This window comes from Rosa chinensis, chromosome 3 (assembly GCF_002994745.2).
Source record: "Rosa chinensis cultivar Old Blush chromosome 3, RchiOBHm-V2, whole genome shotgun sequence".
In the NCBI taxonomy this organism is placed as follows: Eukaryota; Viridiplantae; Streptophyta; class Magnoliopsida; order Rosales; family Rosaceae; genus Rosa; species Rosa chinensis.
This window is the reverse complement of record NC_037090.1, coordinates 9,223,928-9,247,957: the sequence shown is the minus strand read 5'-3', so window position 1 is coordinate 9,247,957 and position 24,030 is coordinate 9,223,928. Positions and strand designations below refer to the sequence as shown.

Below are 24,030 nucleotides of genomic sequence, written 5' to 3'. Positions count from 1 at the left end.
TAGCTAATGCAAAACAATGGTAGTCGTCTAACTTCTTTCGGTAATTCCAAAATAAATGTGACCAGGTGAGTAGAGAGATGTCGGTGGAGCAAGGCTCGCTTAAGTACCACTAATCTCATAACCTTCCTAGACATCACACTTACTTTGGGTGAGCCTACTTTGAAGAAAGACTAAACCATAGGCATTTACGACAAAGTATATGGCAATTGCCTATTACATCTCTTGGAAAAATAAAGACTTAAACAGAATTGGCGATCTATTGATCCCAGCCAGATTTGTAGTCTTCAACCCTTCACTCTAGATCATCTTCTTGATCTTCTTATTCCACAAAGTGAGATTCTCTTGCTTCACAATATGCTTTGTAGGCGGTGACAAGTTCTTCACAAGCTCTACAAATGTGTGCCCAATGCTCAGACACTCCACATCGAGAACATACATCTCTTTGCTCGAACTCCATTGATTGAGGCGCTTTGAAAGCGTCATTTAGATAACTCTTAGTATTGGTGGCGCCACCAACATGGCCAGAGGCGTTGCCTCCCTCTCTCTTTCCACGTTTACCTCTTCGGTTTCATGTTCGCCTATTTTGGCAGTTACCTTCCCAAGTAGAGCGATTATATGGACCATAATGTCCAGAAGTATCCCTAAGATTAGGGTTTCGTTCTTGGAGCCCTCTCTTAGAGGTGCGACTATAATTGGATTCTGGAATATGCTATGTTTCCACGGATCTCGAATTATAGTTATTCACAAGGATATTGTCATGTTTTTCAGCGACATTCATAGCTCCAATGAGCTCATGAAACCTTGTGATCCGTCTTGCATTAACATCGATTCGATAGTTCTTAGCAACCATCAATGCAGAGACGAGGAAGGTAGAGAGAGTCTTCTCAATCAACATCGCATCTGTGATCTCTTTAGCACAAAATTCCATTAAGGATTTAATGCGAAGTGCTTCCGAGTTATAGTCAATAGCTGACGTGAAATCACAGAAGCGGAGGCTATGCCATCTTACTTCTAGGTCAGGAAGCAAGAAGTCACGGACGTTGCCAAATCTTTCTTCGAGTGAGACCCACATCCTTCTGGGGTCTTCTTCATTCATATACTCGTACTGGAGCGAATCATCCATAATACGAGTCATTAGGATGATGGCTTTCGCCTTATTTGCCTCTAAGGCTGATCTATTTGCTTCCAAAGCTTGAGCTTGCTCAACAGTTATCACGTCCTGGCTAGGCTCGAGAATCATATCCAAGATTCCTACAACCTTGAGATGCTGGCGGATATCACGAACCCACCTGTGATATCTAGAGCCAATTATTCCCAATGGAGCAAAGTCCAATTTGTTCAGGTTACTCATCCTGAAAGAGAACAAGAAATTAGGGTTAGTTTCGGAGCGAAATAGGCTACCACGAAAACATATGAAATTTCTAAGTGTAATCGCTTCTAAGAAATTAGGAATTTCCGAGCGTAGTTGCTTCCAAGAAATTCTATTCCAAGAGATATTGGATTATATCGAAACAATGATGTAAGTGGTCAATCATAAATTCTATACAAACTCTAAGTTTGGAGATCTCAACAAGCTCTAAGTTTGGAGTGAGCACGAACCCCCACAGTTCGGCTTAATTTGGTCTCCCCTATAATGAAGAAAGGGGGGTAGAAGAAGAGAGATTGCAAGTCCCCGAGAAAAAGAAAAGAAATTGAAATTACGGGAGCAAATGGAATTAAATAAAAGAAATATCTTGAATGTGGGCTTCCTCTTTTTTTCTTTCCCCCCTTTTTTTTTTCTTCTTTCTCCGGCTGGGCTGCAGGCCCTTTTTTTTTTTTTTCTTTCGTTCTTTCTCCTCCGGCTGGGCTGCAGGCCCACTTCCTTTTCTTTTATTTCTCTTTCTTCTTTCTCCTCCTGGGCCCGCCTCCTTCTGGGCTCTCCACCTTTTTCTTTTCTTCTCTGGGCCGCGTCGTTTCTGGCGTTGGGCTCGTTTGGACGAGGTTTGGGCTGGACTGAGCTGTGCAGGCTGGAACAAAGAACAGTGGAGGTTCAAGGAGGTCCGGCACTTCTGCATGCCGGTCCGGCCACTTTCCGACCAGTTCTAGAAGTTGTGTTTCTGGAGTCAGGGAGCCAGTTCTAACCAAATATAACAGTGGAAGGTGGTCTGGAAGAATGCGAACCTGGCAGAGGTTGTTTTTATCTTCTGGAGGTCGGTTCGGCACTGTTCCGACCGGTTCCGGTGACGCCGGCAGCGGTTCTAGGCTCCTGGGATTGAGTACTTCAAGGTGTGATGTGGAGACAGAAAAAGCTTCAAGGTTTTTGTATTCGGATTTAAGGTTTGGCTATTTGTTTCAGGGTTAGTGCTTCGTGCTGATAACGTGTTGTAGGGAATCAGAAATTGAGAGATAATCGCTGCGTATTCTCATTGATAATAGAGGCCTCTTTATATAGAGGATTACAATGCATAGAGTTAGAATCATACAAGGAAAGAGAATCTCTAGATTCTTCTAATTGAACCCTATTACCACTAGGTCAAGTAACCTTGAGTTTGGATTAAACACAAATAGAGATATCCTTAAACAAAAATAACTTTTTTAGAGAGGGATGTATATTTACCAACATGATATGTCAGTGCTAGAGTATTACATACGCCAAGTCCATAACCCTCTAAAGCTGTCTAACGCTCTAATCTAATTGAGTCACATTTGGCCAAATCCGGAGATAAATTCTAGTAAATGATCTTATATAAGACTAGGCTGCACACTTTATTAAGAGATTGAAAAATAAAGGTTTTCATTTTGTCCTATGGGATGTTACATAACCTAAAACAAATAAGACTACAATTGTTGTACCAAAATATTAGGATCCACGTATAAACATAACATCAAACCACCATTATAGGTCATCTTATCCCCTCCCTTTCCTGGTGGAATTGGGAAGTCACTCATGCAAAGAGCACTTTGCGGTATAGGGAACATTGTCCTGCCCATCTATCTTCGGCTTGATCCGCTTGCCAAGAGGTTGCCTGCGTTCACACTTCGAGTCAGTGTCAACCAAAACCTCAATCGGCTAACTTATGAATCCCAGGTAGAGAGAAGAAGGAAAAATAGCCACCCCGTCTCATATCCCCCTGCTAATTGACCAACAAAACCCGCCCTACAGTTTCCCTATCAACTAGACAGTGGTTTGAGTAAGCTAGCCGGCTTACCAGCACTAATTTATCATATTCAGCTTGTATAAATGAATGACATGGTTACTTATTTGAAATGGAAAAAGTCATTAATTAGAGATAACCGGGAATGAAATAAGGAATGAATCGGTGTGAGAATGATTCCTAAACTCATACCCCCCCCCCCCCCCGGGTTATCAAACTAAGGAAATCCTTAGTGGAATTGATTCTTAATAATGAGGTGAGATTCATACCTATTCTTAAAAAATAAAAAATAATAGTAAACGTGTCCAAAGTGTTAAAAAAGAAAAATACGGGTGGAGACCGCCCACCTCGAGGACCCGAACCCATTTTGCTAAGCTTTATAGTCTTTGAACCTGCTTCAAAGCTCAGACCAGAAATTCAAGAAATTGCGGGAACCACAAAATCCAAAGAGACTCTAACTGAAACAAGCAGATAATCCCCATTAACCTTCCACTCTAGTTTTCCCAACAATCTCTAATCCCACCCAAAATGGTGAGAACCTCTTCCCTCACACCCAGAAGCAAATTCTTCTTAAGAAAACACAGAAAATGGCCAGTCTCACCCTACAACACCAAATGGCACACCCTCTTCAATCAACACCAAGCACTACAAACCCTCAAACACTCCCCGCTAAACCCACCCCAAAACCTTCTCTCCACACTCATCCACTCTTTCAAAACCTTCAACTCTGACCCAACCCCTAAAGCTTACAACTTTGTCCTCAAAACCCTAACTAAAACCTCACAACTGACCCACATCCCTTCTGTTCTTGACTGCCTTGAATTTGTAGAAAAATTCCACACACCCGAATCGATTTTCCCTAATCTGATTAGATTTTATGGCAGTGCCAATAGAATTGGGGATGCCATTGATGTTTTCTACAGGATTCAATATGGTTAATGGGGTAGAGAATGCGAAGGAAGCAATATGGTTATGGCATCGCCGTTTAGGTCATCTATCTTTTAGTTATCTTAAGAAGTTGCAATCTCATTTGTTTTCGGTTGTCAGTTATTTGAATTTCCATTGTGACATTTGAGAACTGGCCAAGAGCCACTGTATTTCATATTCACCAAGTCTTAATAAAAGTCTTGTTCCTTTTATGAAAATTCACTCTGATGTCTGGGGTCCTGCAACAATTCCTTCTCTTTCTGGAGCTCGATATTATGTAACATTTATTGATGATTGCACTCGCATGACATGGGTGTCATTACTGAAGAATAAGAGTGATATATTCAGGATGTTTACCGAATTTCTCAAAATGGTGGCAACTCAGTATCAACAATCTATCAGAGTGTTTCAGTCTGACAATGGTAGAGAGTTTGTGAATGACCCTATGATTGAGTTTTGCAGGTCACATGGGATTCGTCATCAAACTTCCAATTCTTATACTGCTCAACAGAATGGTTTGGCAGAACGGAAGAACAGGCAGTTGATGGAAGTTGTTCATGCTTCCTTGTTTGGCATGAATGTACATCGGTCCTATTGGGGAGAAGTAGTGAAATCAGCAGCATATCTCATCAACTGTACTCCTTCACTGGTAATTAAGCTTTTGAATCCTCATCAAAATCTTCATACACTTTTGACCATCCCCTCTACGTCTAATTTGGAGCCCTGAGTGTTTAGTTACACAGATTATGTTCATATACCAAAGCCACAACGGAGCAAACTTGATCCCGTGAAAAGAAGTGTATTTTTGTGGGTTATGCAGAGTATCAGAAGGGCTACAGATGTTATGACCCGTTCACCAACGCATTACATATATCTCTTGATGTCTCATTCTGGGAATCTGAGCCATATTACTCATGGGGAGCTTCTCAGTCTTCCCTTTATGGGGAGAGAGGTTGTGAAGGGAATCCTTGTCCTATTATTGATTTTGATGTCTTTGAAGACTTGGAAAATTTGGAGGAACGATTTGAAGGAAGAAATTCTGAAACAACCAAAAACGATCGATCGTTTGAACTTGACAATTGATCGTTTCGAGAGACAAAAATTTCTAGTAGACAAAACGATCGATTGTTTCCTGAGGCAGAAGCAAACGATCGATCACTTGAACCTAGCGATCAATCGCTTCAACAGGCAGAAACTTTTAGAAGCCAAACGATCGACATTTTGAAACTACGGCCTGGTCAGGATATCTTGTCATTTACCCACCTCTGCTTCTTCCCTCGTAACCTTTAGCTTCTTGAACAGATTAAAGTCCTTTGGTGAAGAAGCTTCTGACTTACTGTGTAATTTTGGGCTACATGGTTGGAAGTTTCTAGAAGGTGATACTAACCTTATTGGAGGTAAAGATCCAAAGCGAACAGTCTGGCCCGCCTCCTCTTGCAGCACCTGGATATCACATTCCTCCTTACATCCCGAGCATAGGATAATGGGTGAAGCCGTCTTGGATCTCCGCTTCGCGAATGACTTTGTTTCCTTTCCCGTACTTTTAACGATATGGTATGGGCTCCGGTTCTGTTGATCCTTTGTACCCCAAACCACATCCACTATGTTGACTCCAATGTTCAGGAAAGGGTCCAGATCCATAAGCACTGCTGCTGTTGCCGGTGCTTCGACCTGCAAGCTACCATTATGGCATTATTTAACCAGATCTGGATCTGATCCTTCAGCCTGACACAGTCAGTTTTGTTGTGGTTCCACAAATTGTGGAGCTTGCAGTACTTATTTCCCCTTAACTGGTCTGGTTTGGGGAATGGTCTGAAGTCCTTCTTCACCATCTTCGAGGTGATCATTTCATCTAATATCTCGTGCGCCTTATTCTCATCGTATGTGTAACTCGCGAATTCAGGTTTGGTGAAGACCACCGACTTGAGCTTGACTGGTTCTTTGCAAAGCTTCAGCTGCTTCAGCTTGGATCCCTTCTTCCCGGTGAGCTCCAACGCTGCTACTTCGTCTTCTTCAGATTCCTCAGCTTTTACCGTGCTAGATTCCTCGCTTCTGTAGAAAGGGTCATAAGAACTTAAGTGATGGCTCAGCGCCGCCACTGTCCTGCCTTTCCCCAGGATGTACATCCCTTTCGAGGCATTCTTCATGGTGTCCATTTCTCTGAGCAAGTGCTCGAAGCTTCCTACTTCTGTGATCAACTCCCCCATGGAGTTAAACATGCTCCCATGCTGCTTCTTGCGTTGGCGAGGTTCTAGACCTTTGATTGCCAACTTCACCAGCTCTTTCTCTGGCAAGATCACATTCAGCTCCCCTTCTGGATCTGGAAGTGTTGAAGATATGTGACAACGGATTCAGTTGGCTACTGAGCCATCTAGGTGAGTGAAGCCAGATCTACCTTGGGTTCGATAGTCCCGAAAGTTTCCCTGAACAGCTTTTCCATTGCCGGCCAACTCGCGACGAATCTTGGCTGTAGCTTGGTGTACCAGGTGACAGCAGCCCCTGACAAAGAAGTAGAAAATATCTTGCACTTTAGGCTGTCATTGTTCTGATATTGGCTGCACTGTAATCGAAACCTAACCAAATGAGCCGCGGCACTTTCGACCTCCTCTCCCGAGAAAGTAGAAAATGTGATGTTCTTATATCCTCTAGGGTAGGAAGCCTGCATGATATGTGGTGGAAAGGGCCCCTGATAGCCCTCTTCTAAGTTGGGCCTCTGGTTCGCAGCGCTGATCATTTCTTCCACCTCTTCTCTTCTTATGTATCCCGGATCAGGGAGAGGATGAGTTGTTGTTTCGCCAGTTGGCTGGACCGGAGATGGTGCTTATATTGCTTGGCTAGAGAGCGATAGGACACCTGTATGGATCGTGTGAGGTTGGGTTGACGTTTGCAACACGAGACCCGGTCCTGACTGGCTCTTTGCGACCCCTATGATTTTGACAGGATTTCCCGCCTGGTCGATCCATAGTAGTTCCCTTGGAGTTCCTGGTATACATTCTCCGCTCCATCACTGTCGTATTGGGCAAACACGACAAGATCAACGAGGGTTCCCTCACCTATTTTCAGGGTCCTGCTCTTCTGCAGCGCAGCCAATGGTGTAACCTTGTCATTGCCGTCGATTACCAGGGCAATCTCCTTACTCTTGGCCGACGCGGCAGTAGTAGATGCAGAGGGTGTGGCAGTATTACTACTACTAGCCTTATCTCGAGCATTTGGTGGCACATACTTGCCAGATGCGGCGGGCTGACCAAGAGAACCAAGAATAGCATTGGGATCTCCCAATGTCTTATTCATAACTTCTTTAGCCTGATCCAAGTCAGCTTTCTGCATGGCAACTTGGGTCGCAAGATTGGACTCCTCATTGCTTATGACCATGATATCAGCTGTGGTTTTTTTACTTTGAACGTTAACAACATTAACAACGCTAAGAAGTTGCTAGTACTGTTTGTGATTTTTGTCAGCGATAATGTCTGCATGCTTCCTGGCTTATTCAGCAAGTTGTTGTGCATGCTCCTTAGCCTTCTGGGCATTCTGGGCCATTCGTTGATCGTAGTCGCAAACACGTTGCTCGGTCTTCACCATCAAAGTGGCTAACTCTCTCTGATATCTGTCGCTGTTAATCATAAGAACGCGGAGTTGCTAATCGATGCTAGCACCCTCTGGTATGTCTATAAAAGTAAACTCGTTTGCTTCAGTTGTCTCACTAGCCACAGTAGCACTAGTGGAAGCAGGAACATTAACAGCCTCATTAGGCAGGTCAGAAGTAATCCTCACCCTTAATGATGGGCTAGTGATTTCCTCCTTGTTCAGTTGACATCTCAGATGATGGTGGATTGAGAGAAAATCTTTGAGTTATCTACTCGTCAGAAAGACCACGACAGTCTGCCCGAGAGTGCGGCCTGTAACCAGAGGTCTTATGTTTCAGGCAGTTAACGTAAACCTTTTGGTAGGGGTTTTCGCTTGACTTCCTAATGGTGGTTATAGCGAAGAAACGCTGATGTTAGGTCCCACTGGGCGTGCCAAAATGTTTGGCTCCAATTTCATTAGGTTGGTCAACAGTCTTTTTTCTTTCAATGGTGATGAATGTGATTGCGCGGGCATGTCAGCACCGTGGGGTGCAGTCGTTGGGGTGTCCCTTGACCTGACTTCTTTTTGAGCTCTTGTGGACGAGGAGAGCACTAATCTCTTCGCGGGGTTCTTTTCTATGCCTCGTGAGCGAGGACTTTTGCTTCGTTTCTTCTTAATCACACAATCGATACTCAATGTTGTAAATTGAGTAGAGCGAATCACCGGGAAGTATAGGAGAAGGAGGGGTTTTGCTAAAGCGTGACTTTAGCTTCGCTGGTTTGCGAGGGCGTTACCCTTGCTTCGCTGGTTGAGACAGTATCGGTGGCAGTGGCACTAGCAGTCGGCTCCTAGGGAGACTAGGACTGGAGTGTGGTCACCGGTAAGAGATAGGTTGCTCAGGAGAGACTTGGATAATTGTAGAGATTAGTTGATTGATTGGATGTCCTCCATTTTTTCGTTTTAGCCTCCGATATAGGCTATTCTGTGAATTCCTAGTCCTCAGAAAAGTGTAGAATATTCTATTTTGGACCAGAGGTATCTGACCTGTAGAAGCATTACCTTGGGAATCTTGGCAGATACTGCAGATAATTGTTAATTATCTGTTAATTTGGATATGATTAGAATAAGAGTAAAGCTAACTTCTTGTTGGATGCGTTCCGTTGGGATATGGTATTTAAACCTATCCCCGCGAGCTTTCTGCAATGGTGGCGCCTTAATATAGTCATGATGCCATATTCCTGTATTTGTGCAAAGCTAATTGTATTCCTTGGCACGCCTAGCATTCCCTTTCCACCGCGAGACAAACCTTTGTTGTATTCTCATAACCCACGTGGACATAGAATCTTAATGATTACTCGGGGTGGCCTTCTGGAACATGGGCTTCATCTGGGCCTCTGCGGGGTATTTGCCAAAGGCTCTCAGTTTTGGCCGTTGAAGATTGCCCGCGGTGCTTATCTCCCTAGGCCACAGCCTAAAGATACTTTTGGGCTCAAACACATTTACAATTTCTAAAACAAATTCGAAAGAAATCCGACGGTCGGATTCTCATAAATCGATAATCGAAATTCTAAATTTCAGAAATTCATAATCGATTCAAAACTTCCCCAATCTTTACCAAACTTCATATATAAGCTCTACAACATTTATAGGATTTAATAGGCTAAAAATCGAAGTCAGAAAATAGCCATACACGTGGCGGCGGGTGGGGTTCACGCGCTGCCAGTCACCTCCTCCGATGGTCACCAAATTTCATGTACAACATCGTCTCAACATTACGAACAACTTTCTCAACTATGGCAAAGTCATACAATACCTCTAAGGGGCCGAACAATTATGAAATCAGAAGTACAGTGAAATTTTCCAATTATGCTTTCTTCCTCCACGCTTCAATTCTTGGCAAAATCTTTGAGGATGATGATCTACGTCTCAAGCCGCTTCTGATAGGCCAATTTTGGTCGGTTTTGGTGGCCGGAATCTGGAGAACCAGGTGTTGACTCAAAACGTGAAGTTTACAGCCTTGGGTCTTCGTTTTCCTGCCAAAGCAAGGTGCTCCACCACCACAGCTGCGTCGAGGACAGAGAGATGAGTCGAACGGTGGTCACGGCTCGTCCCAGGTGGCCGGATGGATGAGTTATGCCGGAGAGCGAGAGAGTTGCAGATGAGAGAGAGAGAGAGAGAGAGAGAGAGAGAAATGGGAGTTACCGGGCTCCCACAGTAAAAATTTCAAATATATACTAAATTACCATAAATAGTAACTTTTGTTTTTCACTTATAACTTTCGCATACGAGCTCCAATTTTTACGAACCATATATGCACGTGCTCATTTTAACGTCTCCTACGACTTTCATGATGAAAATTTTCTCAAATTTTAACTCAAACAAAAAGTCAACTTTTAGGGCCCCCTAATAGTTCAAAACGGAGCCGAAAATAAAAATAACTATCATTTACCGTCTGAAAAACTAGTAAAACGATAACTTGAGATTCGGGACGTAACATCTTTCATGCCGGTTGAATGCAATAGAGGTGTCATATGCTTGGCGTAACATTGTTGGGTCGTGATGACTTTGGGCGTTACTTAGCTGCTTCGGCTCGTTCATTTTCTCATGTCCAGTCTGCACTGCACTTGCAAACACAAGCATGCATGGCCGGTCTCCTTCTAGCTATCCATCGGAGGTGGGATGATGTGGAGCAGGCCGGAGAGTGATTATGCCCTTCTAGTAGCCGCCTGTAATAGAGTCGAGGATGACTTCTCTGAGGTGAGTCATATTATTGATGCTTGCAAGGCCTATTCCAAGGCCGTAATTTCTTTACATATTAAATTTGTCTATCGTAAAGCAAATTATGCAAGTAATAGATTAATTTACTTTGCTAGTTTTTCTTCTGTTGATACTATTTGGGTGGGAGATGCTCTAGTGAGGACTTTAAAATGAGGACTCAATGAGGGATTTGAATATATTTCAAATTAATGATTGAATAAGGAGAAATTTTAAATACACACCCCAAACTACTTAATACACATCCCTATTATTTTATATTTCAAATCAGATTTTATAGGTATGTTAAATGACCAAAATAGACATCTATGTATTAAAAGAAAAATAATAATAATAATCATATGTTCCTTATATTATTCTATAATTATAGTGGACATTCTCAAATGAATTGTAATTAAATGGGGTGAGATACCATGTAATTTAGAATTTTGAAATCAATAGCATTAAATGTTTTTAAAACACATCGCTTTACTCCCACTTTTTAGTTCTTTTTATTTTTTATCTAAAAGTGATTATTAGACAATTTATTATCTAATATAAAACATCACAGGTATAAAACTTTGTAATTGTTAATGTGTTTGACCATCCAATGACAACTTCGTAGTTCTGCCATTGTGGAGAAACTACTGATACAATTTTGGTTGAATGTTCGACTCAAAATTTTATACTTGATCAAAAGGATGTTTAGTGGATGAGAACTCAAATAATATAAAACGTATTTCTAAGCATCTATTTGAACTTTGAAGGGAACAATAATGAATCCTTATGGATTTCCCAATAACTAACACAAGTAATTAATATGGTCAATTATATATACTAATCAAATGTTAAATAATAGTGTATTTCATGGTTTTTAAGTTTAAGGATATTTTAGGTAATTTGAGTTGTATATTTAGTAAAATGTTAGAATGAGAAATTAAATGATAGGTGTATTGAATAAGGAGTGTGTATTAAGTAATTAGGGGTGTGTATTTAAAACTTCTCTTAAATAAGTGATCTCAATTTTAGTTGAAATATTAATTCTATATAATACACTTGTCATTCAATTGTCCTTATTGAGTCCTCATTTTAGGATCTTAATTAGAGCCTCACCTCTATTTGGATAGATGAGACAATAATAGCAATTCAAAATATTCTATACGAAGATCTTTGTAAACTTTCACAGGCTTCAAATTTCTAGTTCTATTTTAATAAAAACGCATAAAATAAATGTTTTGTGGACTACAACAAGCAATGGATAATTATACTTCTCTATGGGAAATAAGAATAAAAGTAAGAATAGTACCAACCCCCCCCCCCCCCCGACCAAAAAAAAAAAAGTATGCAAACAAGATACACAAAGGTGAGAGGAAAAAAGAGAATGAGAGGGCCTCCAGTTTCTGCGGAGCGACCCGGAAGAGCGAAACCTAGGTTTCGTGATGGCGGCGGAGAGCGCCGTGGTTTCCAAACTAGGCAGAGGCGAGTGAAGGGCGGCGTGGGCTTGGAGAGGCTGTGGTCTCGTCTGCAACGACGTCGCGATCTCGACCAAGCTTTTCCAGGGCTCTGGTTGAGTCCATGCTCGACTGAGGGTGGTTATGAGGAAGGGGGTTGCTGGATCGAGCCGGAGCCAAGGTGTTGCAGTCGACGCCGTCGGCTTTCGGGGGGACTGGGATCTGCATCATTGTGGCGACCTCCACTAACCAAGGTTGGATTTAAGTCGAGGTTGCCGGTGATATTGGAGACGATGGATTTGGTGGTACTGGTCTATGGGGCTGTGTCATGCTTCCTAGAGGCGGCAGGAGGGCCGGCGATGACCGAGACGGTGGCTTGGATTGGTATGCAGGAAATCACTGCGGCGGCTGGTCACGGGCAAGAAGACGGGCTGGAAAAATTCCTGAGGGACCGAGACCCTAGTTTGGAACTAGGGTTGACTGTTTGGTTGAATGGGTTGTTTTCTGGGCGTATGATGAATGGGCCTTGGGCACAAACTGGGCTGCAGACAGGGACTAGGCCTATTGGGCTCCAATCTGAAAATGGGGGCTATATGCTGCAAACTCTCAAGATGAGCCCGAGGAGCAACCTGATGCCAAGGTTGTCGGCTATGGAGGAGGCTGTATATGGTGCTGGTTCCAACCCTACGGGGAAGGGACTCGCGCTTTCTTAAGTCCTCGAAGCTTTTAGACATTCTTGACTCAAGCCTTTTGACGTAAGGGTGATTTCTATATGCTTTTCTAGGACGTTTCTAGTTGATATTTGTACCACAATTGAGTGCTTGGCAGATTAGCCTAGATGAATATTTTTCCTTAGAGAGCGAGATTATTCTTGCATAGATTAGGCTTGCTGTTCAGCGAGCGTCCCTTTAGACTTTAATGAGTTTAGTTGTAGCTTAGATAGGTTACCTGGATTATCCCAAGATTTCTTATGTAAGTTCTGTTAGACTCTGGCCTGTTTTTTATGGCTTGATTACTAATGCAATCATTCCTTTAAAAAAAAAAAAACAAGATACACAAAGGTATTTTCCTGAGAATCAGCAAGCTCCTTATTTAGCTCCGAGGTAGTTTGTTGAACCAAGGAAAAATGCGTATAACTCTTATCGATCAAGACTCTCTGTTCAATAAATTAATGTATTAAACAAGCTCTTCTGCTGGCTGCATATCAAGAAAATATGGATGTTGCCAAGTACCACAAAAACCACCATCGTTAGGACTGCTTCCATCCTTATCAACCACTATCAACCTCATATCTAGTTACCATCATCAGCAAACGAAGGTTACCACGTAAAATGAAGTGTGTAATGCAATTCTTGGAGGAAAGTGGGATTGTGAGCGGAAGAATGAACACAACTACTTGGACGATGAAAAATGAGCCCAGGGCCACGACAACGTAGCCACAAGTATAGCTATTCGCTACGACACCAACACCAGCTAGGAATGCCACGGACATCATTATAAGAGCTAGGCCTAACATGGGTAGTATAGTCCTCACATATTACTCAAAAACAAACTTAATGATTCAAATGATATATACTTAAGTATCATTAATCATACAGTTCTGCCATCAGTTTTCATCTTCTCTGAATTTATTCTTCATTTCAGATTTGTGTGCTCAATTCGGATTGAAGTTTATTATTCTTCTCAAAACTGATTTTGATGTCTAGATCTATTGTCCTGAGCTTTGATTTCTGCTCTGAAATCGAATCAATCTTATGTTGCTTTGATTTTGATTTTATACTTACTATGCATTAATGGTTATTTCTTGCAACTTTGATTCATTTTGGATCCAGTTTGTTTCTGGAATTTCAAAAGTTGTTAGCAGTAAATTCCGTTACAAACTTATATTATACTATGCATCTCTATTCTATTCATTTGCTTCTCAAATATGCTATTAAGTCAGATTATGGTTTTAAGTTATAGTCTTGACATATTTTTCCTCCAAAATTTTACTTTGATTATCTATACACAACCTCATTTATGTACCCGAAATAATTTCACTTGGAAATGAAATTTTGGTGAGTCGGTAATTTTGATTGAGATCTGACAGTTTTGCAGTTTTCTAAGGTTGAATTGCTCTGACAAGGCTTGGAAATCCAGTTTCTTTCGCAGAAGGTATGGCCTTGAGCTATTTTTCTGAGTTCAAAGTTTCAAACTAGCATAGAATAGTGGATATGATGTGGTTACAGGCTTATGAGAACTTAACAATGAAAGTGCATAACAGTAGAAGCATTGCTAGAAAGTCAAGTACAGGCCAGGTAATTGGAATGGATATAGACTACATGCTGTTCATTTTCTCCTGATTAAAATCTCGAGGTATGACCTTGAGCTATTTTCTGAGTGCATAAGAGTAGAAGCATTGCTAGAAAGTCAAGTACAGGCCAGGTAATTGGAATGGATATAGACTACATGCTGATCATTTTCTCCTGATTAAAATCTCGAAAGAAAAGATAGGATTCAAGGTTAGCAACTGGATAATGTGAAATTTTTTTTTCTTTTGGTGAACAATATGAACCGAAGACATTACCCATGCCATTGTACAAGAAATTACATCCGACATTATTCTAAATTTAGTTTTATGCACACATTTACTGAAATACAATCAATGGTTCAATTGAGAAGAAGATTTTAGATGCGATATTCTACTGGAAGAAAATAGAAACAGAGCAACTAATATTGTTAAAGATCGGACAGTTACTTGCGCTGGATTAGTAATCATTTCCCCAGGATTTAATAATCAAAAAGGCTATATGCATTATGTTCATAATAATATCACATTTGTGCCATGTCTGGCTGAATTGGAATTTTACAGTAAGTTTTCTCTTTCAAGTTACTCCTAACTCATCTCTTCTCTGCATTCACTCTACACCAAAAATGGTTTTCTACCAAATAGATTCTTTTATTTTGCAACAATTTTTGAACTTTACACTGAAAATTTACAGATAACATGAACTAGACAAATTTTAAATTTCAATGTTTATATTAGACATTTTGAAACCTCATTCCTCAGTCAACTTTCATATTGACATGATTATTTCTGACTTCCAGTGACAACATCCCAAATCAGATTCCAAAGGAGCTGGTAACTACTCCAACTGATGAAATTGACATGATACAATCAACGGGGGGAGGGGTCACACCGAAGGAGCTGATGTAAATTAGTTTATTCTAATTACAAATATAGACAATTTTTGCTGAGCCTGTGTTTGGCAAATGCAATGCACCCGCAAAGTAGAGATATACTGTGTTTGATGTCTGTAAATGTAGTGTTAATCATATTGATAATACACCGGCAGAGTAACCACGTTGAAAAAGAACTCTGAAGAAAATCGACATATGGTTATGATTGCTGACAGAGCAAGACAAGCTCTTCTTTAAGAGAAATTGCAATCGAAGAACCAGCAAGCAACAGCAACACCCAATGAATATTCTATTGTATCTCTCTTCACAATACCCTTTCAAATCAAATATCCTTTCAAATCAAATATATCTTACCTAAATTTTTGCACCACCATCAAACAATTTAAAGCAAACCAAATGTACAAACCAACAATACAAAATCAATGATATTCTTTTGTATACAATCATTTACTTTTCTAAGCAATTCACTAGCCACCACAACTCCCGCAGCAACGCGCGGGCAGCTATGGCTCGTCAACAATAAAGACCAAATGAATGTTTTGTGGACTACGACAAGCAATGGATAATTATACTTCTCTATGGGAAGTAAGAATAGTACAAACACACCAACCCTCCGCCCCCCCCCCCCCCCCCCCGGGGATAAAACAGCTTTGGCTGACCATATCCACTAACTGGGAGACATGTGTCCTCCTAAGCCAATTATGCCTTTTACACAATCTAGATTTCGTCGGTGGCGCTGTGCTTCATGACCGCGATGGAGGTGGAGGCAGCAAGCATAGTACTGCTGCGAAACAAGGAATAGTATCCCGGAGGAGGATTTGCCATTGCCGGAGACAAGTACGGAGAGATCTCGATCTGCGGTGTAGGCTTTGATTGAGAGAGTGAGGAAGGCGGTGGTGGTGACTGGAAACCGGCAATAGGGAGTGGAGAAGGGGTTGAGGATTAAGGAGGAGGAGGAATGAGGTTTGAGGATGGTCGGGGTGAGCAGCCGATAGGGAATAGTGAAGAGAAAGAAGGAGAACAGAAGAAGAAGAAGGAGAACAGAAAGAGAGGGGCCCCCAAAAAACCACGTGTTGGACCTTGAGTGAGACACGCAAGTGTTGGTTAGGAAGGGCTGCCCATGGCTGGGCAGCGAAGTATTGTCCCCCCCCCCCCCCCCCAAAAAAAAAAAAATACACAAAGGTGTTTTCCTGAGAATCAGCAACCTCCTTATTTAGCTCCGAGGTAGTTTGTTGAACCAAGGCAAAATGCATATAACTCGTATCGATCAAGACGCTCTGCTCAATAAATTAATGTATCAAACAAGCTCTTCTGCTGGCTGCATATCAAGAAAATCTGGATGTTGCCAAGTACCACACAAACCACCATCGTTAGGACTGCAGACTGCTTCCATCCTTATCAACCACTCTCAACCTCATATCTAGTTACCATCATCAGCAAACGAAGGTTACCACGTAAAATGAAGTGTGTAATGCAATTCTTGGAGGAAAGTGGGATTGTGAGCGGAAGAATGAACACAACTACTTGGACGATGAAAAACGAGCCCAGGGCCACGACAACGTAGCCGCAAGTAAGGTTATTCGCTACGAGATCAACACCAGCTAGGAATGCCACGGACATCATTATAAGAGCTAGGCCTAACATGGGTAGTATAGTCCTCACAGCAACACAAATCATTTTAAGATCACCTGCCTGTGCCCAGATAAGCGCAATCGCAACGGTAATAGAGCTGTACATTGAAATGGTGTTGCATATCAGGAATATTTGGAATAGAGCTGTATTACGCAAGGTTGCCATGCCTTCGTCAGTTCCAGAGTTCTTATATCCTCCCGGCACAGTGAAGCCAGCAGCAAAAGTTATAGCAGCCACCAGTGTCGACACTATAAGGAGAGTATTCATATTTTCTCTTGAGAATAGTAGATAATCAGGATTATTCTTGGTCTTCTCACCATAATCATTTGCTCCACTTTCTTTTGCAACTCTTTGTATCTCAGATCGGGGAGCATTAGCTAATCTCAAGGCCATCAAAGTTAGTTTCTGCAATGGAAAAAAAAAAAACAATCTTTTGGTCATGCATTCATCCTTTTTTGTCCTTTAATCGAGACTTCAACCAAGGTTTAGAAAAATAGTAAGTTGTTTTGAGAAAATACCCATCGAAACAGCATGTCTTTATGCACCTCGGACTTCTCTGCAATATCAAATGCTGTCATGCCCTTATTGTTGAGAATCTTTTGGTGAACTCTCTTATCCCGGGTCAGAATTTTGACAATCCTAGGATGCCAGTTCTGAACAGCTACGTGTAGAGGGGTGTTTCCGAAATTATCTCTTTCGTTGAGAAGCATTTCAAGCTTGGTCGTTCCAAGCATATATTCAACCAGCTTAGCTCGTCCATACGCAGCTGCCACATGAAGAATGTTCCGGCCTTGCTTGTCATGTAACTCCTTCAAGTCTGGGCAATGATTGAGGAATTCTTGAACTATCTTGATGTTGCCGTTTCGGGACGCTATGTGTATCGGAAAGAATCCATTTGTGTCCTGCCTGTATGCATCGTTACTGCATTTGTCTAACAAGCAGCGTACGGCATCAAAGTTACCTATATATGCTGCAAGTGCAAGAGGAGGCATCCCCTCTTCCTCTTCGTCTTTTGACACATGGATGAGAGTAGGATCAATTTTGAATAATAATGTCTTCAAGATGTCTACAGTGATTTAAAAGTAACTATGTGAAGAAAAGAAAATATGAAGAGTAACCAAAAACATGTCACTTATGCATATAAATTATAAATGAATGTAATTCTGCTGTCTTTTTATTGGTTTGCACAATTTTAGATATTTCTGGCTTATGGACTTATTCAAATTAAAATGTGCGGAGTTTTACTATTCTCAACTATTATGCAATTTATTTGAATAATCCTAACAGTTTATTGTTTGTATTCTGATATAAAAATCATGTCTACATGAAGATTTGCCAACACCTTAACCATTTGGTCATCTAAAACGTGTAAACAAATGCAGTTTGCTAATGTATCCATGTTGGATGAGTTGTGGCTTAATGACATACCTGATATCATTCAAGATGTTCTTATTGTGGATGGTTGTAAACTTGTAATGTATCACGAGGTTCAGGTTTTATGTCCCCTTGTTATACTCTCCAAACTTAAGTAATAATATTTTGGGTGGGAGCATTATTACTCCTATCTAACGGGAGCCTTTGCACGTCTTTAAAAAAAAAAAAAACAAAACCAAATACAGTTTATTCAATAAAAATGGAATGAAAGTGATGGTAGTAAAATGATTTCTAGTTTGGCCTTTTTTTGTAGAAACTAAAGAAATAATGATTATTAAATTACATATATACCTAAAATAGAATTGAAATACATTGAAGCAGTCATCTGAGCATCCCTTATAGAATAGATAGTTCAACTTTTAGCTATATATATATATATATATATATATTTTAGAAGAAATAGAATCCATTAATAACAAAAAAAATTACAAGGCATTGGAATAACCGGTTGTGGTGTCAACACCACGACACATATTCCTATCAAGATCCCTAGTTATGGGTCCGTCACTAATAGTAACATCCATGAACCGAAAAGGTCCAACCCTAACCAATTTTTACGCCTATCACCCTAGACTACAAAGAACGATAACCAATCCCGAGTGTTATGATACGACCTTGTCACCAACATCCCGACGAACCACTCCACCCTCTTCCACACCGTATCCATAAACCGCCTGTTAATGTTTAAAGTTTAGCGGTAGCTAAATCTTTTACTAACGCTGGTCCGATGGGCGGACCGCTATAAACCATACTCAGAGTTCCCGCTACTTGTCAAGTAAAATACAAGGGGGCGTCAGAGGGAGACCGCGCTGGGCGGTCTTCTCTTCTTCGATGCCTAAGTTAGTCAATGTATTTATGTTGCACTACAACAAAAGTCCTCATTTCCGACCAAAATTTCCTACGGCACAAAATTGCCCTCGCAAAAAGACTCCTTTTTCGACCACAAAAAATGGTCGTCGGAAATGTTCTGTCAAAATATATTTTATTTCCGAGGGACAATATGTGGTAGGAAAAGAGTTCCAATTTCATCAGAAAAACAAAAAAATTGGAGGGACCTTTTGGCGCCAGTATTATTTTCGACAACATTTTGTGTCGTCGGTAATGATAGACCTATTTCCGAGAGGCAGTTGACTTTGTCGAAAATGATTTCTTAATTGCGAGGGCAACAAAGTACCCTCGGTAATGAACAAAGTACGTATTTCCGACGGCTAGTGACCCTTGAAAATATTTCTCTAAATTGTATTATTTTTATAAAAATATTATGTCAAAGAGGAGAATTGAACATAGGATCTCTAACTTTCACAATTAATTTTACCATTTTTCCACAGGTTGATTGATGAGTATATTATTAGTTTATTAGAATTGATGCATATATATAAACAAAACAATTTTATTATATATTGGTTATAAGGTAAGATCGGATAAATCTTATAATATATATATATATACATATACATATACATATTATACACACACACACACACACACACACACACACACACACACATATATATATATATTATAAGTCTCATAGTTATATATACATAATACGTATGTGTTTTGAATTTATATATATAAGACTTGATCGATCGATCGATCATGCTAATTGGGAGGTTCCGCCCTAACCCAATATATTATTAGTTACGAAACTAGATAAGAGATCATCTATGGTAAATCACGATTATGCTAATTTGGAGATTCCGCGCTAACTGGGATGCTAACTAGGAGATTCCGCATATTTAGATAAGAAATCATGCTAACTGGGAGATTTCGCCCTAAAACCCTAAACCTGAATAGTAAATCATGATTATGACTACATTAACAATCATCGATTGTACTAAAAACTTGTATAAGTGATCTACTCATGAAGACCTAAAATTGAATAGTAGAGATGTCGATATATGAAATTGAAAAGTGGGTCTCACATGCAAGAGATCTCTTAAAATGGCCAAAGAAAATATCCGTTAGTGGAAGACTCCTACACACACGCACACAATTCAATTCATTGTTGATCGATCATGTGTGCTTGTCCACACACACACTATATTATTACACAGTACTATTCATTATCGATCACATACATACTACATATATAGTAAGAATTTCCCTCCACACATATATGAATTTGTATACAGTAGACATTGATCGATCATATACAATTATATAGAATAGCTAGACGAGAAAAAATAGAATACTAGCGAGTACATTTGTTTTTTAAAGGCTAACAAGTACATATTTATATATCAAGAATGTTATGAAATATTTTTCATTGGTCTATCTTATATTATAATAAAGATATTGATCTACATAGTCCGACATATCAATACATATGCATTTATATATAAGTTCCATGAAAATTGATTTAAGAAAAAAAAAAAAAAAAACTTCCCCCTAGGGAGGAAAAAATTTCCCTCCTATGGAGTATATTTTCTCCCTCCTATGCATTTATACATACCCTAATAAGGAGTCTTATCTCACCAAAAAAAGGAAAGACTCCTTATTTCTCCTCATGTTTAGTTCAACTAAATAATTAAAAAAATAAAACTTCCTTCGCTACACACTTATTTCTCAAACCCTAAAAGCTTATATTTCTAGCTTCCTCCTCTCTCATACGGCAGTGGGAATTGAAACTGTACCAATCAAATTGGAGAGCAGAGGAGAGCAGGCCGATCAATAGTAAGTTATCAACAATGTGGCAGCAATATATATGCTCAAGGTCAACAGAGTTAGGTCAATCAAATTGGATGATCCAATGATTCATAATTAGAGGATCTCCTAAGGCTTCAGATATATTGATTGCAATTATGTAATTGTAATGCTTGTATGTTTTCTCATATTATTTCTTACACAGTTTTTTTTTTTTTTGGGATATGTACAGAGTGAAGTGGAGTGGATCGGAATCCCTATTGATTCATTCTTTCGGTGCGGTGCGGCAAGCAAAAGCAAAATTAGGTACATATACAACTCTCTCTGTTTTGTTTCTCATTTTGTTTCTTGTTTTTTTTTTTTTTTCTGTACATTGATATGGGAGTGTCTTCTTTGATTTAAATTTGGTATATATGTTCATACTTTACAGCAGTTTTCTGATTTGTTGACCTAGGTAGACAATCTCTTACAACTGCACCAATCCATTAATAATTAGGAAATAGTTTCTTCCAGACAATTTAAATAGACAAATGGATGATTAATACAGAACTGGAATCACTCAAAAATGATATTTCTACATTTAGTTATGAATTTCTGAACTTAAGTGTTAGTAAATTTTCTTATTTTTAACCTAGGTAAACGTTTACTTAAAACTGTACCAATCCATTAAGAAAATTGAAAACGTTCCTTCTGGACAATTTAAATAGACAACTTGATGATTGATACAGAACTGGAATCACTCAAAAATAATATTTCTACATTTAGTTATGAATTTCTGAACTTAAGTGTTAGTAAATTTTCTTATTTTTAACCTAGGTAAACGTTTACTTAAAACTGTACCAATCCATTAAGAAACTTGAAATAGTTCCTTCTAGACAATTTAAATAGACAATTTGATGATTGATACAGAACTGAAATCACTCAAAAATAATATTTCTACATTTAGTTATGAATTTTTGAACTTAAACTAAAAGATTACACTTCACCTAACCAAACTTGTAATAAGCCTACATGTTTGGAACAAAAAGAAGATTATGAAAGAGTGAAAGGCCAAGTTGAATCTCTGACAGATAAATTGGACAGGTTGACTCAAATTGTTCAAAGTTTGATGCCTAATACCTCAGACAATTCTAAAGCAAGAAACTCACATTCTGTGGTACTATTTCTATCTTTCAAATATTTGTATATGTTGCTATTGTTCATGCTATATACTGCATGTTTTAGCTCTTACTTATTTTGCATTCTAACTTCTGTGTTTTTCTTTTACAATAGGACAATATTGCAACAGATTCAAGTGCACACCATGATGAAGATGGTACTGATGAAGATGGTGATGAAGATGTTGCTGATGAATATGATGCAAACTCTAATTAAGACTTTTAGTAGATATATTGTTAGCTTCCTTGCTTAAGAATGATTATATTATAAAGACCAAATATTGAATATTTATCTTTATCTGAACATGTATGAATGATTAACTATGTCTCTTCTAATGCAATTTTTTTATGAAGATTTAATTGTCTCCTTGTATGTTTAATAAAAAAATTATCTTGATTCATCTACCTCTTCCAATCAGGTTAATTGACAATTAAATTGAGTGGGAGGGAAAAAAAATTGCTGACAAATTTCAACGAATAAACCTCATGAAAAACATTTCCGACCACTTTTTCCGACTACAATATCATTCTCGGAAATATTAGACTATATTTTTCGGACAGAAAATATCAATTTCCGAGGAAAATATGACCCTCAAAACTTATTCATTTTCGATGCCGAATAGTCGTCGGAATTAAATATTCTTATCGGAAATAGTTTTTTCCGACCACTACTATTTGTCAGAAATAAGTCCTTGGAAAAAAATGGATTGGCTAGCAACCAAATTTTTCCTACAAGCAACGAATTATTTCCAACAAACATCTTTTGTCGGAAATACTATTTGTCGTCGTTGAGGAGTAACAATTTCCGACCACTGAAAAATTATTTACGACCACATCTGGCTGTCGAAAATATATCTTTTTCCGAGGGTTGGTCGGAAAAAGACTATTTCCGATGATATTTTTTCCGAGGACCACCGAGGGCACCTAGCTGTCGGAAATAGCTTTTTCCGACGGGGAAAGTGCCTTTTCCGACCAAACACCACCCTTGTAAATGACTATCATTGTTGTAGTGTTGACAAAGTAACAGTAGGTAAGTATTAAATGTGTAATCAATGAGGAGAGAGGAGAGAACCTTTTATAGGTGAGGAGGGAACTGATCTTCTCCATGTTTTCGATGTGAGACTGATGTGCTTCAGTCCCCAGCTTCTGAAGCTACTAATGCCAACTTGGCGTGGCGCGTGGCGGCACGTCAGCGGCGATCTGGAGGCGAGCTGGGGCTCAGGTGATAGCCTGTTTGGCTGTGTTTCTGTGGGTTACTCCTTTGGCGGGAGTTAGTACCTCTAGTGGTAGCATGAGCATGGCTCATTATAGCTAATTATGCTTGTGAATGCCTATGTAAGTACACCGCCAGACCACGTGCAAGGGAAATGCACCTTTCCGTTGATAACCAAACAGCATCGAATTTGTAACATATTATTCCCAGGAGTAACACCATATAGATGGCTCCACAACACGACCAAAACCTCCAAACCCTAGCTCAATTGAGTAGGGACGTTTTATTTGACCTAACCAAAAACCTGAAACTAAAACCCTAATAAAAAACTGAAAGAAACTACCATGATTGACCAATCGCTCAGGTACCGCCACCTCCATTAGCCTAGTAACAGCACCCCACCCACTGCACAGCCACTGCCCTAATCGATTTAACCACTTGATATCCAACCCACTGTCGGTGACTGACCAAGCTCCATACATCATGCCAAACCCAAGCCAACGCCCCAGTCTCAGACTCCACACCCACAGAGCCACCAACCACCGCCATGCATCATGAACCCAGACAAGATTGCCACAGATCTCGTCAATCAACATCCTAACATCACCTTCACCTCTGCACAACCTCCATAAGCCAAGGGTCATCCACCTCCACCATCTCCAATGTATCCCACCACCATCATGTCGATCACCGACGCTCCACCAGACAGAACCACCACAGCATCGAAGGACAGCCCTAACCAGATCACGTCGCCCTGAAGCCATCCCCCAGCCCACACTAGATCTGCGCTGGCCGGCTCGCATTACCAGCAGCGCCGCCACCAGAGAATGGAAGAAAACCATGCCTAAACAACCAAGCTTTTCATAGCAGAGAGCAAAAGAAACCGAGGCCCATCCGGCTTCTCCTATCTCATGCCGGCAAGGCATGGCGCCGTTGCT

The 24,030-nt window shown here is 40.1% G+C and overlaps 1 protein-coding gene and 1 long non-coding RNA gene across 2 annotated transcripts; one reads left to right on the top strand and one right to left on the bottom strand.

Annotated features, from left to right (window-relative positions):
• Positions 1-16,408: 16,408 nt before the first annotated feature.
• LOC112191945 (protein ACCELERATED CELL DEATH 6) lies at positions 16,409-17,634 on the bottom strand. The gene is made up of 2 exons (XM_040516935.1): positions 17,161-17,634; positions 16,409-17,047 (listed from the first exon to the last, which is right to left on the bottom strand). The coding sequence occupies exons 1-2, from the start codon at positions 17,632-17,634 to the stop codon at positions 16,409-16,411; spliced, it is 1,113 nt and encodes a 370-aa protein (XP_040372869.1).
• A 3,011-nt stretch (positions 17,635-20,645) lies between these two features.
• On the top strand, positions 20,646-22,205 carry LOC121052128. Its single transcript, XR_005808124.1, has 3 exons — positions 20,646-20,752; positions 20,955-21,028; positions 21,995-22,205. It is a non-coding gene; the product is annotated as an uncharacterized LOC121052128 (long non-coding RNA).
• The last annotated feature ends 1,825 nt before the right edge of the window (positions 22,206-24,030 follow it).